This window comes from Vicugna pacos, chromosome X (genome assembly GCF_048564905.1).
Source record: "Vicugna pacos chromosome X, VicPac4, whole genome shotgun sequence".
Taxonomy (NCBI): domain Eukaryota; kingdom Metazoa; phylum Chordata; class Mammalia; order Artiodactyla; family Camelidae; genus Vicugna; species Vicugna pacos.
This window is the reverse complement of record NC_133023.1, coordinates 18,327,193-18,343,495: the sequence shown is the minus strand read 5'-3', so window position 1 is coordinate 18,343,495 and position 16,303 is coordinate 18,327,193. Positions and strand designations below refer to the sequence as shown.

General features: G+C 44.5%; 1 protein-coding gene across 3 annotated transcripts in view; it reads left to right on the top strand.

Moving 5' to 3' along the window:
• The window catches only part of PCYT1B (phosphate cytidylyltransferase 1B, choline), a 105,402-nt gene that overhangs the window by 52,952 nt on the left and 36,147 nt on the right, over positions 1–16,303 (top strand). For all 3 annotated transcript variants that reach the window (XM_031673312.2, XM_072956432.1, XM_031673311.2), the window contains 3 exons: positions 2,044–2,122; positions 11,155–11,297; positions 13,942–14,130. In XM_031673312.2, coding sequence (XP_031529172.1) covers positions 2,044–2,122; positions 11,155–11,297; positions 13,942–14,130 — 411 coding nt within the window. The remainder of the gene's footprint in view (positions 1–2,043; positions 2,123–11,154; positions 11,298–13,941; positions 14,131–16,303) is intronic.

Below are 16,303 nucleotides of genomic sequence, written 5' to 3'. Positions count from 1 at the left end.
CAGAAGGGCAGGGGCCAGCCTGTAAGGAAAGAACTTTATATCTCTGATTCTGTGACCCTAAGACTCCTACTGATAGAAGATTTTTATTAGTTGAAAACATGAGAAATTCTTTTGATCTGCATCAAATTATGTGCTTTGTATCTCCCTACCAGCCCCACATTAGGAGCTATTCTTTCCTTTTATAACCAGTACAAAAAAATAAGATTAAGCTGTTCTAAGAGTTTTCTTTTCTATTTTTAAATTCACGATACAGAAGGGAATAGAGAATACTGATAAATGTGCATGGGTAGTAGCAGAGGAGACAATTTCCCAGCAAGAATAAAAAGAAAAAAGGAAAAACTACAATATGATTGACTTCCAGCAATCACTAACACATTTTCACTAAGCACCTATTGTAGCTTCAAGTTGTACGAAGCATTATGGAGATACGGATGATGGTAATGATGCCTGTGGTTTATTGAGTACTTACCATGTGCCCAGCCCGGTGCTAAGTGCTTTGCTCTTAAGGTGAATCACATTCATTCTCATCGTTACCCTGAGACGCTGTTGTTGTTACACATTGGAGAGGAGGGACAACTGAGTTTGAGTACTAAGAATAGAATTGATAATCATAACATTTATTGAGTACTTGCTGTGTACCAGTTATTATTTTTAGCATTTTAAAATAATTGTATCACTCAATCCAATGATTCTCAAGTTGGGGGCTCGTTTGCCCCCAAGGGATGTTTAACTGTGTCTGGAAACATTTTTGGCTGTCACAACTAAAGGGATGCTACTGGCATCTAGTGAGTGAAAAGGCCAGGGTTGCCGCTGAGAATCCTACAGTGCACCAGAAAGACCCTCCCCCTCCAGCAAAGAATTTTCTAGCTCAAAATGTCGCTAGTACCAGGGCTGAGAAATCTGATATGATCCTTACCACTGATTTATGAGTTACACAGCTAGCAAGTGGTGGGTCAGAAATCCGTACCCAGGAAAAGTGAACTGCTCCTCTAAGCTACCTGTCAAGGTGGAGTGAAGCCTTGTGGTGAAGGGCTCTGAAAGCTAGGCCAGGAGTTTTCACTTGATGCAGCAGGAAACAGGGAACTGATAAAGATCAGCAGGCTCAAGGATGACCAGAAGAGGACTCTGTTTCGGGAGGTGGCACGTGGCAGAGGGATGGCTGGGAGAGGAAGGAGCCTATAGTGAAGAAGCTCAGGGACTAGTTGGTATTACTAATCCAGGTGACAGAGCCTTGGGTTTGGCACACTAGCAATGGAGGGGAAGTCATGGCCATATGTACGTGTGTGCGCATGCGCACGCACACACACACAGAAACACAATGGAACCTGTGACACGTGTGCTATAGACAGTGAAGGAAGTAGGAAAGATGGCTGATTCCCAGTTGTTTGGTGCCTAGGTAAACTGGGAAGATGGAGGTGCCTTTGAAGGGGCACCAGTTTTCAGGATGAATTAAATTCCAGACAGGTGTTTAAAGTGATAGCTAGGGTGGCAAAAGAGAAAAGGGTGATTTGGGGCAAATTTGACCAGTTTCCTGGTTTCAGCAGCCTTATGCCCCCAAATGAAATCATAATACTTGCCCTATCTGCCTCACAAGGTGGTCGTGAGCATCAAATGAGAGACGTGAATCCATTTCTATGATACACAGTGTGACTTAAGTGTCAGGGAGGACCTCTGGCCACCAGTAGGACAGGAAAATGAGTTTTGGTTCCTCATCATAGCAGGGGTGATGAAAATCTGAAGCATCAATGAATTCTCTGAAGGAGACATTTTAGAGGCAGAAGAACAAAGGGCCAAGAAAACCTACTGTCAGAGGTAAGAGAAGAAAGAGGGACCAGCAAGGAGAGAAACCAATCTGGTTCCCATCAGCTCATGGGAACAGAGACAGTTGGGAATACCTTTCCGTCAAGGATTCAAGTCTATATTATGAACTGCTTATTTCAACTACTTTATTACAACTGCTTTTTTTAAAAAAAAGTATGTATTTTCAAATCACAGACGTGCACATCTGTCCCAGTGGTGACGTCACTCCTCTCTCTCCAACAGATTGACTTTGTGGCCCACGATGACATCCCGTACTCCTCTGCTGGCTCTGATGATGTTTACAAGCATATAAAGGAAGCAGGTGAGGGCTTCTCCTGTGCTTACCTGTCCCTGGTGGCATGACAGTCAGGTTTCATAAGAGACATCTGCCCTGGGTCTGCAGCAGATACGTACAGGGCAGTGGGATTTCAGATGTCCCCGAGTAGCCTCTACAAGCCTCTGTTGACATGTGCTAAGGTTCAGCCATGATACGGACGCCAGCTAGGTATTTATATAGAAATTTACCTGAGCACCACAGTACTCAACTTCCGGTTTGAGGCTTGATTTTAGAGTTCATCACAGGACATTGTTGTTTAAAGGCCAATCATTTTCCTCGTTCACAATGAAATTACTTTGTACTCCCAAGAAAGTTCCTTCCAGAAGAAGACAGATAATTGGTAACTAACAATCTGGGTTCCTTGTCCCCGAAGTCCAGTCTTGCCATATGTCGTCCTGTCACATGATAATGATATCCTCAAGTACCAGATGCAGAGGCCAAAACAAAACAAAACAAAAAAGGATAAATATTTGTGGAATCAGGTAAACTCTTTTCTTCCTGAAACTGTTAACTGCTGTCATGGAAGGCAGATATGGTGCCTGAGCGTTGGAAGTTGTCTCCTTTGTCACTAAGCATTTCTGTTCAGGTCAGAGATTCTAGTCAGCCCCAAGGATATATTAGGGGGCTGGAAAGAGGGGGGTTTCCTTCCATCGTGGGCTCCACAGAGTTAATTCCTCCATCAAGTTCTGTTCCTACTCCTGCTATGACTCTAGGGAAATTGCTCTTGGGGCATTATAGTAGGATCTGTGCTTTCTAGCCATAATGGGATTCTCCTTGTAACATTTATTTCCTCCTTTTCCCCTTCCTGCCCAGATTTACCCATAATCCCTTGTGTCCTTGCATCCTTGCCTCGTCTGCCTCCTGAGGAAGAGGAGTATGTTTTCTGTCCTAGGCTAATCTCTTATCTGAACCTGCCTTCTCCCTTCCCTGGAGAGTGTTTTCTTTCATTCTTCCTCCCTTTGCAAGCCAGGGTTCTCACTCTCTAGTACTTTCTTCTCGGCTTATAAGCATGTGGAAGTCTACAAAAACAAATAAACCCAAATCCTTCCTTCTGCCCTCCGTCCTGCCTCCTCCTCCACTCACATCTTTGCTTGGTCCTCCTCTTACTGTCATTCCTCAGCCACTTGTGCTCTGACTTCTGTCCCATCTTCCTTCAGTTCAGAGCTGACTTTTGGACCCCCCAATCCAGTGGCATCGGTTCAGGTCTCTGGGCATAACGACCCTGCTGAACATGTTCTTCCTTTTCTTAGACGCTCTTGTCTTTGCTTCCACTTCTGGGACATTGTATTTTCCCGTTGGTCTCTCTGTCCACTCCTGGGTTTAGTTACCAGGTCTCTTTCCTTCGTCCTCACCCGGACTCTTTCTCACCAGCTTCAACTCTGTGCACTGCCTTCCACACACCCTATGCTCCAGGCACACGGAGTCCATCCTGGTTCCCAGACAGGTCCCTGCTTAGTACCTTTGCTCCAGATGTTCTCTGGGCTTGGAATGCCCTTCTTCTGAGCATCTTCGTCTAGTCGCAGCTGGGGAGCCAGGCTGGACATGCCCTCTCTCCCTGGGGCCTAATTCTTCACAGCTCTTGCCCTCCTCAGATGCAGACACTTGTTGCACATGGACCTCCTGTGCAGCTCCCTTCTCGTACCGTCCTGGTTGTGTGTGTGCGCGTGTGTGTCCCTAGCTTGAGTGAAGTGGCACAGGCCACGGCCATATCTCATCCATCTTTGCATCCCCAGCACAGTCCCTGGTACATTCATGGTGCTTGTTAAGTGCTGGCTAAACAAGAGAGTGCACTTATGGACGGTGATGGGGGAGCAGCTGAAGACAGAAGCCTCTTGTCTGCAGGGGTTCTTCCCACCACACGGGGAATGGAGCCATTTACCTAGGTAGCTTGGGCACAAACTTCTGTCTTGTGGAATTACTCAGATTATTTAGATGTAAGGGTAATGTTTTGGCCTGAATGATAGGGACCTTTATATCCAATTTGTTTGCTTTCCGTTCGTATCTTGGCCTCTGAGTCCCTCTCACACCTCTTTATTGAAAGAGATGTTGGTGACATGGACTAAATTACTCCCAACCAGCCTCAAAGCCCAACAAAATCTCATCAAAAGAGGGAAAGGCTTACTATTTGAGTTGTTTCAAAAATGACTATGATTTGAATGAAAGATCTTTGAAATTATATCTATGAATTTGCATTTTTCTTGCTCTACCTTATAGCAGGCGAGAACTCACAAATTGTAGGTGCTGTTTTGGGCGAACGTATAATGGAAAAATAGTCTCTGCTCGACCCAGTACTCATCATTTTCCTGAGCTGAAGTTTTCAGTCAATGTCACAGGGTTTCAAATAATCAGCTAAAAATCAAAATAGTCATTGCTAGGGTTTTTTAAAATACCCAGCCTCCCCAGGTTATAGCCATTTGGATTACTAAAAAAGACAAATGGGGCAAAGGTAATTACTTCTATCCTCTTAGAGTCAGGGTTTTTCTGACTCTAGAAATGGAGCTGTCCAAGATGGAAGGTAACCTGAATTCCTTAGCTTTTCCATCCAGCTTCCTTCATCAGACCACCTTCCATAAACTTTCCATAAGCCTGTTGCTGCCTGAGAATCTTGGAGCAAAGAAGAGTCTGAGAAGGGATGGGCTGGAATTGGTATTTTAGCTAGAGGTAGGTGCAGAAGTAGATTTTTCATGGCTTAGTTTATATTCTGCTCTTCTACTTTCTACTGTACATCTCATCTATAGGCACTGTAGGTGCATCCATGCATACCTTCCTACACAAGGTAAAGCATTATCTGGCATCATACAGACACTCTAGTTTACTGAGTTACAATATGCTTTACTAGGGATTTCAGGGAGTCTAATACACACTTCATTATGTTTGAGCTGCCCTCAGTGCTGGCATCTGCCATCAGAGCCATCTTCCCCCATTCCTGGGGGCCACTGGAACTCTACTCATGGTGGTCCCACCATCCCTCATCCTCAGCCTGCTGCCGCCATAGCCTTTTCCTGGTACTCACAGACCGTCAGACTCGTGAGGTAGAATGGGCTCTTAAGGGTCACTAACCCAGTCATCTATGCTGTCTTTGGCATCACTGCCAGCTCCTGGTAGAACTGATTCTATTACATCTCCCATGATCCGGAGCTTCCTATCTCCTAGGGCAGCCCATTCCATCTTTCTATGGTTTTTTGTTTTAACATTTTTTATTGATTTATAATTATTTTACAAAGGTGTGTCAAATTCCACTGTAGAGCACAATTTTTCAGTTATACATGAACATATATATATTCATTGTCACATTATTTTCACTGTGAGCTACCACAAGATCTTGTATATATTTCCCTGTGCTATACAGTATCATCTTGTTTATCTATTCTACATTTTGAAATCCCGGTCTATCCCTTCCCACCCTCCGCCCCCTTGGCAACCACAAGTTTGTATTTTATGTCTATGAGTCTATTTCTGTTTTGTATTTATGCTTTGTTTGTGGGTTGTTTTTTTTTTTTTAGATTCCACATATGAGTGATCTCATATGGTATTTTTCTTTCTCTTTCTGGCTTACTTCACTTAGAATGACATTCTCCAGGGACATCCATGTTGCTGCAAATGGCGTTATGTTGTCGGTTTTTATGGCTGAATAGTATTCCATTGTATAAATATACCACCTCTTCTTTATCCAGTCATCCATTGATGGACATTTAGGCTGTCTCCATGTCTTGGCTATTGCAAATAGTGCTTCTATGAACACTGGGGTGCAGGTGTCATCCTGAAGTAGGGTTCCTTCTGGATAGATGCTCAGGAGTGGGATTCCTGGGTCATATGGTAAGTCTATTCCTAGTCTTTTGAGGAATCTCCATACTGTTTTCCACAGTGGGTGCGCCAACCTGCATTCCCACCAGCAGTGTAGGAGGGTTCCCTTTTCTCCACAGCCTCTCCAGCATTTATTGTTTGTGGACTTTTGAATGATGGCCATTCTGACTAGTGTGAAGTGATACCTCATTGTAGTTTTGATTTGCATTTCTCTGATAGTTAGTGATACTGAGCATTTTTTCATGTGCCTATTGATCATTTGTATTTCTTCCTTGGAGAATTGCTTGTTCAGGTCTTCTGCCCATTTTTGGATTGGGTTGTTGGTTTTTTTCTTATTAAGTCGTATGAGCTGCTTGTATATTCTGGAGAAGAAGCCTTTGTCAGTTTCACTTGCAAAAATTTTCTCCCATTCCGTAGGTTGTCTTTTTGTTTTACTTACGGTTTCCTTTGCTGTGCAGAAGCTTGTAAGTTTCATTAGGTCCCATTTGTTCTTGCTTTTATTTCTGTTGCTTGGGTAGATTGCCCTAGGAGAACATTTTTGAGATGTATGTCAGATACTGTTTTGCCTATATTTTCTTTTAGGAGGTTTATTGTATCTTGTCTTATGTTTAAGTCTTTGATCCATTTTGAGTTTACTTTTGTGTATGGTGTAAGGGAGTGTTCTAGCTTCATTGATTTACATGCTGCTGTCCAGTTTTCCCAACACCATTTGCTGAAGAGACTGTCTTTATTTGATTGTATATCCTTGCCTCCTTTGTCAAAGATTAGTTGACCAAACATTTGTGGGTTCATTTCTGGGCTCTCTATTCTGTTCCATTGGTCCATATGTCTGTTTTTGTCCCAATACCATGCTGTCTTGATGACTATAGCTCTATAGTATTGTCTGAAGTCTGGGAGAGTTATTCCTCCAGCCTCTTTCTTTCTCTTCAGTACTGCTTTGGCAGTTCTAGGTTTTTTGTGGTTCCATATAAATTTGATTACGATTTGTTCTAGTTCTGTGAAATATGTCCTGGGTAATTGGACAGGGATGGCATTAAATCTGCAGGTTGCCTTGGGCAGTGCATCTTACTATGGTTTTGCCTGTCGTTGGTTAACATGTGAATCCCTGAGCGCACCCACAAGCCTGGAATTACCCCCAGGGTTAATTGAATCAGGGATTCCTGCTACGACAGTTCCTCTGCTACCTTGTAGAGTAGGAACAAGCATTTGCTGGTGGTTTTATTTCTGGGTGAGTGTCCTCCAGTGAGCTAAGAAAAAGTTAGTTTCCTGATTTTAGGGCATAAAGCGTCAAGTTCTAGTTGTTTAGGTGTAGAAACAGGTCCACTATTTTTCTAACTCTAAGCAATTTATCATCATATTGTTGCGTAACAAACGACTCCCACAGTGACTAAAAGAGCCACTTTGTTTTGCTCATGATTTTGTGGGACAGGATTTCAGCCAGGGCTTGGCTGCGTGGTTCTTGCTTAGGGTCTCTCAAACGGTTGTAGTCAGACGCTGGCTGGGGCAGTGGGTCCCCAATGGTGCACCTAAGTGGCTGGCAGTGGGCGCTGGCTGTCAACAGGGAGGCCAGCTGGAGTTGACACTGGAGCACCTACACGTGGCCTCGCTGTGTTGTGTGGCTTCTCACAGCATGGTGGCTGGGTTCCAAGAGTGTGCGTCCTGAGAGGAGGCTTCTGGAGAGCAAGCAACTGTGATCGATGCCACAGAGCTGCTTCTGACCTAGCCTTGGAAGTCACCCAGCATCACTCATACCACATTCTATTTGTTATAAGCAAGTCACTAAGGCCAGCTCAGATTCCAGGGGGCAGGAATTGTGCCCATCTTTAATCTACCATAATTTCCATCTCCAAATTGAATAGTCAGGTTGTATTTTACTGGCCCTGGGAGCACAGGTTTAAGACTTAGGTATGACTTGTCATTTGCGTGAGGACCCTTTCTTGTGGCCCACTGATCAACTCTGCTGTTTCCTCACCAGGCAGGAGAGACAGTAGAAGTCTGTTTGGGGCCCAGGTAGAGAAGGCCAGAGTGTTTATCGTGGGAGAGAAGGATGCTCAGAAACGGCATAAGTGTCCGTATTGGGCTTCTATACTCTAGTCTGGGTTTATTCTGAAAGTCAAAAATCACTTTACATGAAACCAGAGGTAGCGAGAGCATGAATTAAACTTTACAGCCCTCTGCTCTGCTTGTCAGAACTACGTGTCAAAACTCTCCGGCAAAGCTGGATGAAAAGATGGAGCTTAAATGAAGTAGACTGGAAGGTCCACATTACTGCTTACCACTCTAATACGACCTACTACTGTGGAAAGTTTCCTTCATTAACATGTGCTTTGCTGCTTCTTAAAATAGTTCCATAGCCCAACACCGCAATTCTGCAAAGCATGATAAAAAAAGGTTCTCTGATCATGCTCATTACTGAATATTTTTAGCAGAGCAATAATTAGGATTTGGAGGAAGCCGGGTGCATCATTATGTCAGCAGAGGGCTTGGCTTCTTTCAGAGACCTACCTCCTAACCAGCCAAAGCAAATCTCTCCCCCATCCCAACTTGCAGCCGCTCGGCCGCAGAGGCCTCACCCTGTGGCTTCAAAGAAAGAGTGAGCTCATGTCACTAGCGTCTAAGTGACTTGCTTGCTAAAATCAGTTAGTGGCTAGAGAATCTTCTTAACACTGCAGCAGGCAGAGGCGGGGGTGAACTAGCTGCCTGCTGAGAGATGGGACACAGTCCTTACCAGAAAGCTCCCTGCTGCTCCCACCAAGGTGAGGATGCTGTTTCAGGCCCCCTGGCTTGGGACCCCACCGGGTTCTTGGCCCACCAGAGCCCCCCGGACAATTGGATCAGTTGGTGCTATTTATATCCATGTGTTTAAATGTTTGCATCCTCTGTCTTCTACTTAGTTTTCTATTTGAGTCCACCTTCTTAGAAGGTGCTAAAAGAAGTTTCTGGCCAAGTGGCAAACCCCAATGCTGTCCTCTGAGATACAGAATATTTGAAACTAGAGGCTGGTCTCTAACAGCAGCAGCGCCACCCTGCTGTGGGTGCTGTGAATGTGCAGACGGTCAAAAAGAGAGCTCCAAAGGGACACCCTCGTCGGGGCTAGAAGACAGAAACATTCACCAGTGTCCAGAGAAGCAGAGGGAACTGGATTGGGATAGGCACTTAGAGATCAGTATGCATCTCGTCATTCGTTCAGCAAATATTCCTAGTGCCTGCTTGTCACTCGGTGCGGGGAGTCTAGACAAGAACAAGACAGGAGCACTCCCTTCCCTCGTGTAGCTTCTAGTCAAGTGGGGAAAGCAGTTCTTGAACAAGTGGTCTTGGAATATTTGAAGGAAAAGAGCGGTGGACCGCAGGAGAGAATAAAAGTAGGAAGACCTGGCTGGGTTTTGAGAGATTTCCTTGAGGAAGTGATGCTAATGGTGAAACCCAACAGGTTAACCATTGGACTAGGTCCTTGGTTAACCCGGTGGAGAGTATGTTTGTGGCAGAGTGAGGGGAGGGGGCCGGTCTTGGCAGACACTGAAGTCCAGCGTGGCGGGGCCGAGGCAGGGTCTGCCTGTTGCTCGGCTCCATAGAAAACAATGAGAACAGTGCTCCCTGCAGCTACGGCGCATAGGGGCCTTGGCTGAGGGAGTGAAGCGGGAAGGAGGGTCTGAGATGAGACTGGGGAGGAGCACAGGGCAGAGAGGAGGCAAGCTGCTTCAGAGTCAAGTCAGAGATTTGAATCTAAATACAGAGGACAGCAGAGAGCCAATGAAGGATGTTGAGCAGATATGTGACTTATATTTTGGAAGACTGCTCTGTGGCTCTTGCTACCTGGAGAGTGGACTGAGGGGACAAGAAAATGACATCCCTGGAGACTGGTTTGTAGTCTCTGGTAATCTTTGAACAAGGTGGGATTAGATTGGCTTAGATGGAGGCTGAAGAAAAGTGGGTGAATTAGGGAGACATTTAGGAAGTAGGCTGGTGAGTAAGAAGGAAATTGATTGGGCGTAGAGAGTAAGGGAGAGGAAAGTGGTACAGATGAGGCCAAGGACACCTTGTCCAGCCACCATTTTTCAGCTCTGGAGACTGAGGTTAAGTAACTTGCCTTCTGAGGCTTGAATGACTTGCCCAAGTCTACCAACCGAGGACCCAGCTTTGTCCATCATGCTGGCTCATGCCTGGTTCTCTGAGGGACCATTATCATATTGGGTAGAAAGATCTCAGTTGCCAACACGTCATTTCAGTTGATAACAGAAGTGCAAGCATGAACCAGATTGTTGTCTTTGACATTTGTGATTTCCTGACAGCCTTTCTTTACAGTGATTTTGTTACATATATTGGTACACCCAAATATATCTTTGAGGACCTTAGGAAGTTCTGTGAGAACTTGGCATCTTCTGTGCTTCATTATTTTTACTCCGTCCTACCGAGTCTAGATGAAAGGGCCTTTGAGTGGAGAAACCACCATTCAGAGTAGACTGTTCTTAGAGAAAATCATCTAGCACCCCCCGCCCCCCGCCGCCGGGCATGCCTTTAGATCAGAAACAACAGAAATAGTATACTCTCTATTCTTTTCCTTCGCTGTAATGTGAAGCAGAACTCCTCGGGGAAGAAGGGGAGTTGCCCTGACTCATTTGTTGACTCACTGTTATGCTCCATCCACTTACTCATTTTATTTGCATTTATTGAGCACCTTCCATGTGCTAGACACAAACTGGGTGCTTGAGACACAGAAATGATCAGGGCATAATCTGTGCTTCCAGGATGTTCCCTTGCTCCAAGGAGACAGATATCTAAAATAGTTTTGTTAATGGAAGACAAGTTTATGTTCTGAATGCTTTGGCTTCTGCCTGGTGATGTCAGGAAGCATCACCGGAGGCATAACCTCGAAGCTGGACCCTATAGGATGAGGAACAACTCTGCAGCTGGTGTGGCAGGGAATGGGCATCCGGGGCAGAAAAGAAGGGCTTGGCGTGAGCAAGTGCCAGGAGCCGGGCGACTGCACGGCGCATGCACGGAGCAGGTCCAGGTTGACAAACATGCCGTATGCCTGTCAGGGAGGGAGTGCACGGAACTGAGCCTGGCAGAGGCAGCTAGGGCCAGGTGTGAAAGCCTTAATGACACACCTGGGAGCGGACACTCTGTCCTGGAAAGGAGGGCCATTCAAGACAATGGGACACCTGAGGTCACCTTAGTTGTTTCTGTTTATCTCGTCTTTCCTATTCGGGCAGGAATGTTTGTTCCAACGCAGAGAACGGAAGGCATCTCCACATCAGACATCATCACCAGGATTGTCCGTGACTATGATGTTTATGCCCGACGCAACCTGCAGAGAGGGTACACGGCCAAGGAGCTGAACGTCAGCTTTATAAACGTAAGTGCGCCGCCCCATACCCGCTGAGGACCGGCACGTCACATGACTGCTGCCACCATTTATTAAGTGTTCTTGATGTTTCCATTTATCGTCTCATTCAGTCAACATGACAACACAATGATGTATTATTATCCCCATTTTCTAGATGGAGAAACCAAGGTCCAAAGGGGTAACATAAGTCGACCAAGGCATACAGGTAGTGAGCACGCTTCACATTTTATAAAGGAGATGCCTTGCCCCCTCCTCACCCCACCCCCTACCCCCGCCTTGAGAATTCTCAGACTTGGGGGAAGGGTTTCTGGGAGATCTGCTCTCAGGAAAGGCAGGAGTTGTCTTCTGCTCAAAGGAAAGGAAGGAAGGCAGAGGTAATGAGGAGCTAAACCCAGAGAAAATGCTGTCTTGTTTTAACGTTTTTAAATTTTCATTTTATTAAGGTCTTACAGATGCTCATTAGAAACCTTAACAACCAGGGTTTTTTTTTTAAATTGTCCAGTGAAATTACAGCTGCTTAAATAAAGCCCAGAGTCTATGGCTTCCTTTTGTATTTCTGCTGTATTGTTCCCACAGAGCTGCTGTTTGTTTTTAACGGTTGCTGTATTATTAAACTATCTTTAAAACAAGCAAAACAAGCTGTTAAAAAGCAAAGAGGGCAGCCCAGTGGCTGGAGGTGATGTTCGGGAGTCTGGATGGCTGTATTTGCCTGGCCTCCGAGAAGCTGATATACAGAATGTTCACCCCCCAAAAAGAGACGGTGGGTTTTCCAAGAGTGATTTGTCTACAAAACTAGATCCTTATAATTACATGCAGCCACAGTGATCCAGCATCTTCCACGAATCGATCGTTGGTGCCTTCAAAATTAGGAGGGGTTCATTCACCGTGATTCATCATGAATCAGTTGTCCTCGCCAGGCAGAGAGGGTTAGGAGCCCGGGCTCTGTGGTTTCGTACAAACTGGGCAACAAAATGGAAAATGTTGGGTTCAAGTGTTTCAGCACAAGTGGCTGAAAAGAATTCAGGCAAAGTGATGATATGGTATCTTACAGAGAATAAAGCCCTGGTTATTTCAATAAATTAAACCGTCTGTTCTTTTAAATTGAATTCAGTCACCCATAAAAGCATCTCAAGCCACTTCCCAAAGTTATTGCTTGTGCTCTGTAAACAGCCTTTTGATAAGCTACTTAGCTCATGGGATGGTGTAGTCAGTGTGGACACGCCCTCTGCCTTTCTGTGACAGCAAACCCAGCTGCAGCTCCAAGATAAAATCAAATGTGTTGGGTAGGCGTGTCGGTAACTCACAGAACCTCCGAGGTGGCAGGAACCTGGTGGCAGTCAGTCACCCAGTCCGAGTCCCTCAACTTAGAAATGAGGAAAGCTGAGCTCAGAGAGGGGACCTGGCTAAGGTCCCTCAAGCAAAGTAGAGGTGGTGGTAGCGGCAGCCTCCCAAGCCTCTTGACTTTTGGTCTAGTGCTCATTCCAGTATTCTGTGCTGCTCTTGAGAGCTGTGTGTAATCAGCGTGTGGTAAGTGGAGCTGGGTGGCAGCACGTACAGCTCACACCTCACCCTGCGGCTGCAGTCAGGTTTGTAAGGTCTAGACCGTGGAATCCGGACCCAGTTTTGTAATAATCTATGTGTCTCAAAAAATTCTGAAATATGAAATGAACTTCAGTTCATATAGGGAAGAAAAATGATCAACCTTATTACCTCTTCAGGAGAAAATGTATTACAATTTCATGGAGGAAAAGACCCTTTGTTTTGTGTTATTTTCATGGTTTTGATCCCACTCTGATCAGGTAATGTGATTAAATGCCTATGCCGCTTAATAGTAATGGAACAGCGAACACACACTGAACTGTTCCTAAGTGCCAGGCTTCGTGCCAAGCACTTTACATGCTTTATCTAATTGTTACAGCAGCCCTATAGGGTAGGGATAATAGTTATCCCCATTTTACAGATGAGAAAACTGAGGTTTAGAGGTGACATGTGGCTTGCCCAACATACGGTGCCTTCCAGGCACGTAGGTAGAGCAATGCTGCGTAAAGGCTATAAGAACAAAATCCCAGGCCAGAGAAGCTACCAGAACAAAAGCTTTCTTCGTCACCAAGGAAACTGATGCAGTTCTGTTAGCTTAATGGAAAATATCATGACAATGACAATTTTAGTATAACACATGGGTTCTGAGGCCCAGCCAGTGGTCCACTTATTTCTACCAGTATTGGTTTTAGCAATGTCCCAGTAAAACAGAGAACTCAGGCAGCTCCTGAGTGGCCGTTCTATGTCCAATTCACATTTTTGTCTAAACCTTGGCAGAATTGAGGGGATGTATTTGCCAGTATCTGTCCATAATAAAGAGTAAAGACATACTTTTGGTTCTTATATAAGTGAACTCAACTCTGATATATACAAGAAAGAATATTAAAACCACTTATATTTCACTGTACACATTCAAGTAGCCTAATGAGAAATGACTTGTCTTACAAGAGATGTGCCTTCCCATCAATCCAGCTCTGGGGAAATGGCAACATCCTGATTCTTTGGATTAAGAACACACACAAGTTGAAATAAAATATGAATGTTCTGTGAATGATTGATCTCTCTCATGCCCTCGTGGGTAAATCCATTTCTTTCTCCTTTCATTTTTGACCAGGAGAAGAAGTACCGCTTCCAAAACCAGGTAGACAAGATGAAGGAAAAGGTCAAAAATGTGGAGGAAAGATCAAAGGAATTTGTTAACAGAGTGGAAGAAAAGAGTCATGATCTAATTCAAAAGTGGGAAGAGAAGTCGAGAGAATTCATTGGCAACTTCCTAGAACTGTTTGGGCCTGATGGAGCATGGGTATGTAATTCTTTCATTTGGCCCCCCAGTGATGGGTATTTTCAGTCTATCCTCCTTTCCAAGGAACTGCTCAAGGGTGTCCCTTATCTGAGTCCAATATGTGACTTCCATTTTGGGCATTAGCCCAAGTGACTTCAAGTCCATCTCACTTCCTTATTTAGTTTCTGCTTTATCTTTCAATATGGCACCTGGTAGTGCTCAAGGCCGGCTCTGGTCTCTGTTTCTATTTCTTGGCCAACGTTTGACACCATTTGGTAATCACCGAGTGTCTGCTACTGCAGAGATTGGCTCTGTAGCCCATCCCAGTCTCCCGGTTGGAGATGATGTGCAGCTTGAGGGTGAGGGTTAAGTGGGTCAGTGGCACCATGGAACTTGTGTTTGTGTTGTAAGACAAAGCTACTGGTGTGTGGATCAACCAGCGGAGGAGGATACAAAAGAAACGTAGCTGCTTTGGTCTGCTTTTGTTGTCAGGGACTCGTCTTTCATTGGTTGGAAGAGAGAGTGAGAGAAGAGGTAGGATTTGCCCTGCGTCTGTGCCCAACACGTCCTGATTTCCCCCCATTATTCCATGGCATGTACGTGCTGGGGTACGGCCGAAAGGTCTTAGGAGGCTGAGGCCGTGATCTGAATCTTACAACTGAGACAGAAAACGTAGATGGGGGTCTCTTGCCTAAATTCTATATAGAATTCTGAGTGAGAATTATGGAAAGGGAAAAGAAAATTCTGGAAACCACCTTGTACTCCATTGGTATTTCTACTGTGCATGCACTTTGAGAGTAAATAACCAGTGTTATCAACAGAGGGAATGAGGGTCCTATGAAAGAGAGAGTTTAAAAGCTAACTTTCCTTTTAGAACAGAAAGGAATGATTCCACTTGATTTCCCTGATTTTAAGTAGCCTAGATTTCCTATTGTGACATGAGAAGTCTCCGACCAAATCCACTTCGGCTTAATTATTTTATTGATGTGTTGTCACTGCTGCCTCTCTGCTCATTTGAGCTGGTTCATTATAGGATTATCTAAACGTTAAACACTCAATTAGTAATAGAAAAAGAACAACATTTGAGAAGTTAGAAGAGATGCTTTGCTCAAACTAGCATCCTCTAAGTGATGATAGAGGTGGCAGTTGTAGTCCAACCATGTCCTGTTGGCAAAGTCTGAGAGGGGTGGAGGGTTTGCAGGGGGCTGCTTGAGCCCTCGATGACTTCTAGAAAGAGCTCATGAGAGTGGAGAAGCAAAGGGTTGGCTTCCTTTCCATTTCCCTTGGGTTTCAGCTCAGATCAATTTGATTCATGGGACATTTATTAACATCCCTGTATGTGCACGGTACTCAGGAAGGATGTGAAGATAAAGCACCATCTGAAATTGCTCATTAATCTGGTGTGTACCTTAAATAGTTCATATTTTCACAACTGATTTTCAGGCTCTGAGGAAAACAGCTAGTGGTTTTTAATGATATGATGTAGGCATTCATTTGTTTACAGGGATTCAGAAGTACGTCTCTGCTGAGACGCCTTGGTGTTGGACCTCAAGGGGGTAGGTGTTTTCCCCACCTCCAGTGAGCAAAGGCAGGGACAACCTGACAGACTCAAGTCGTTTCAGGCTCCCAGTGAAGGTGAAATCGTAGCTGGAATTGTTCTAGGGGAATCCGGTGACAATGAGCTGAGGTGATTTTTAAGAAATGAAACCCAGCTAAGAGACTGGAGGTTTTTCTTTTTAAAACTTGCTATTAGTGTCAAAACTGTTATTAACATTAATTTACCGTATCACCCAGACTTAAACGTTAATTTTTTTTTCTGTTGACATTAGAAGTACAGGAATAGTTACAAGGATGTTAAACGCCAAGATAAGTAATTTGTTTTTCATGAATATGCTATTATTATAATAATTCTTTATTTGTGGATTTGGGACTGGAACTCATTTCTTAAAATAGAGGATCTGTATTAGCTGCCAATACAGTACAGATACAAATAACCCAAACTTGGAAAGGTACAAAATTTGGTACAACAGGTTTAGCATGTAGCTTATAGTAGGTACTCCATAAATATTTGTAGATGAAATGAGTGGATGTGTGATGAAGACCTATTCACAGAACCTTCCGGCATCTGTGAAGGATACGGTGAGGCATAAATCTTCCATGTCTATGTTGATCTGTATGACATGTATAGATAGCT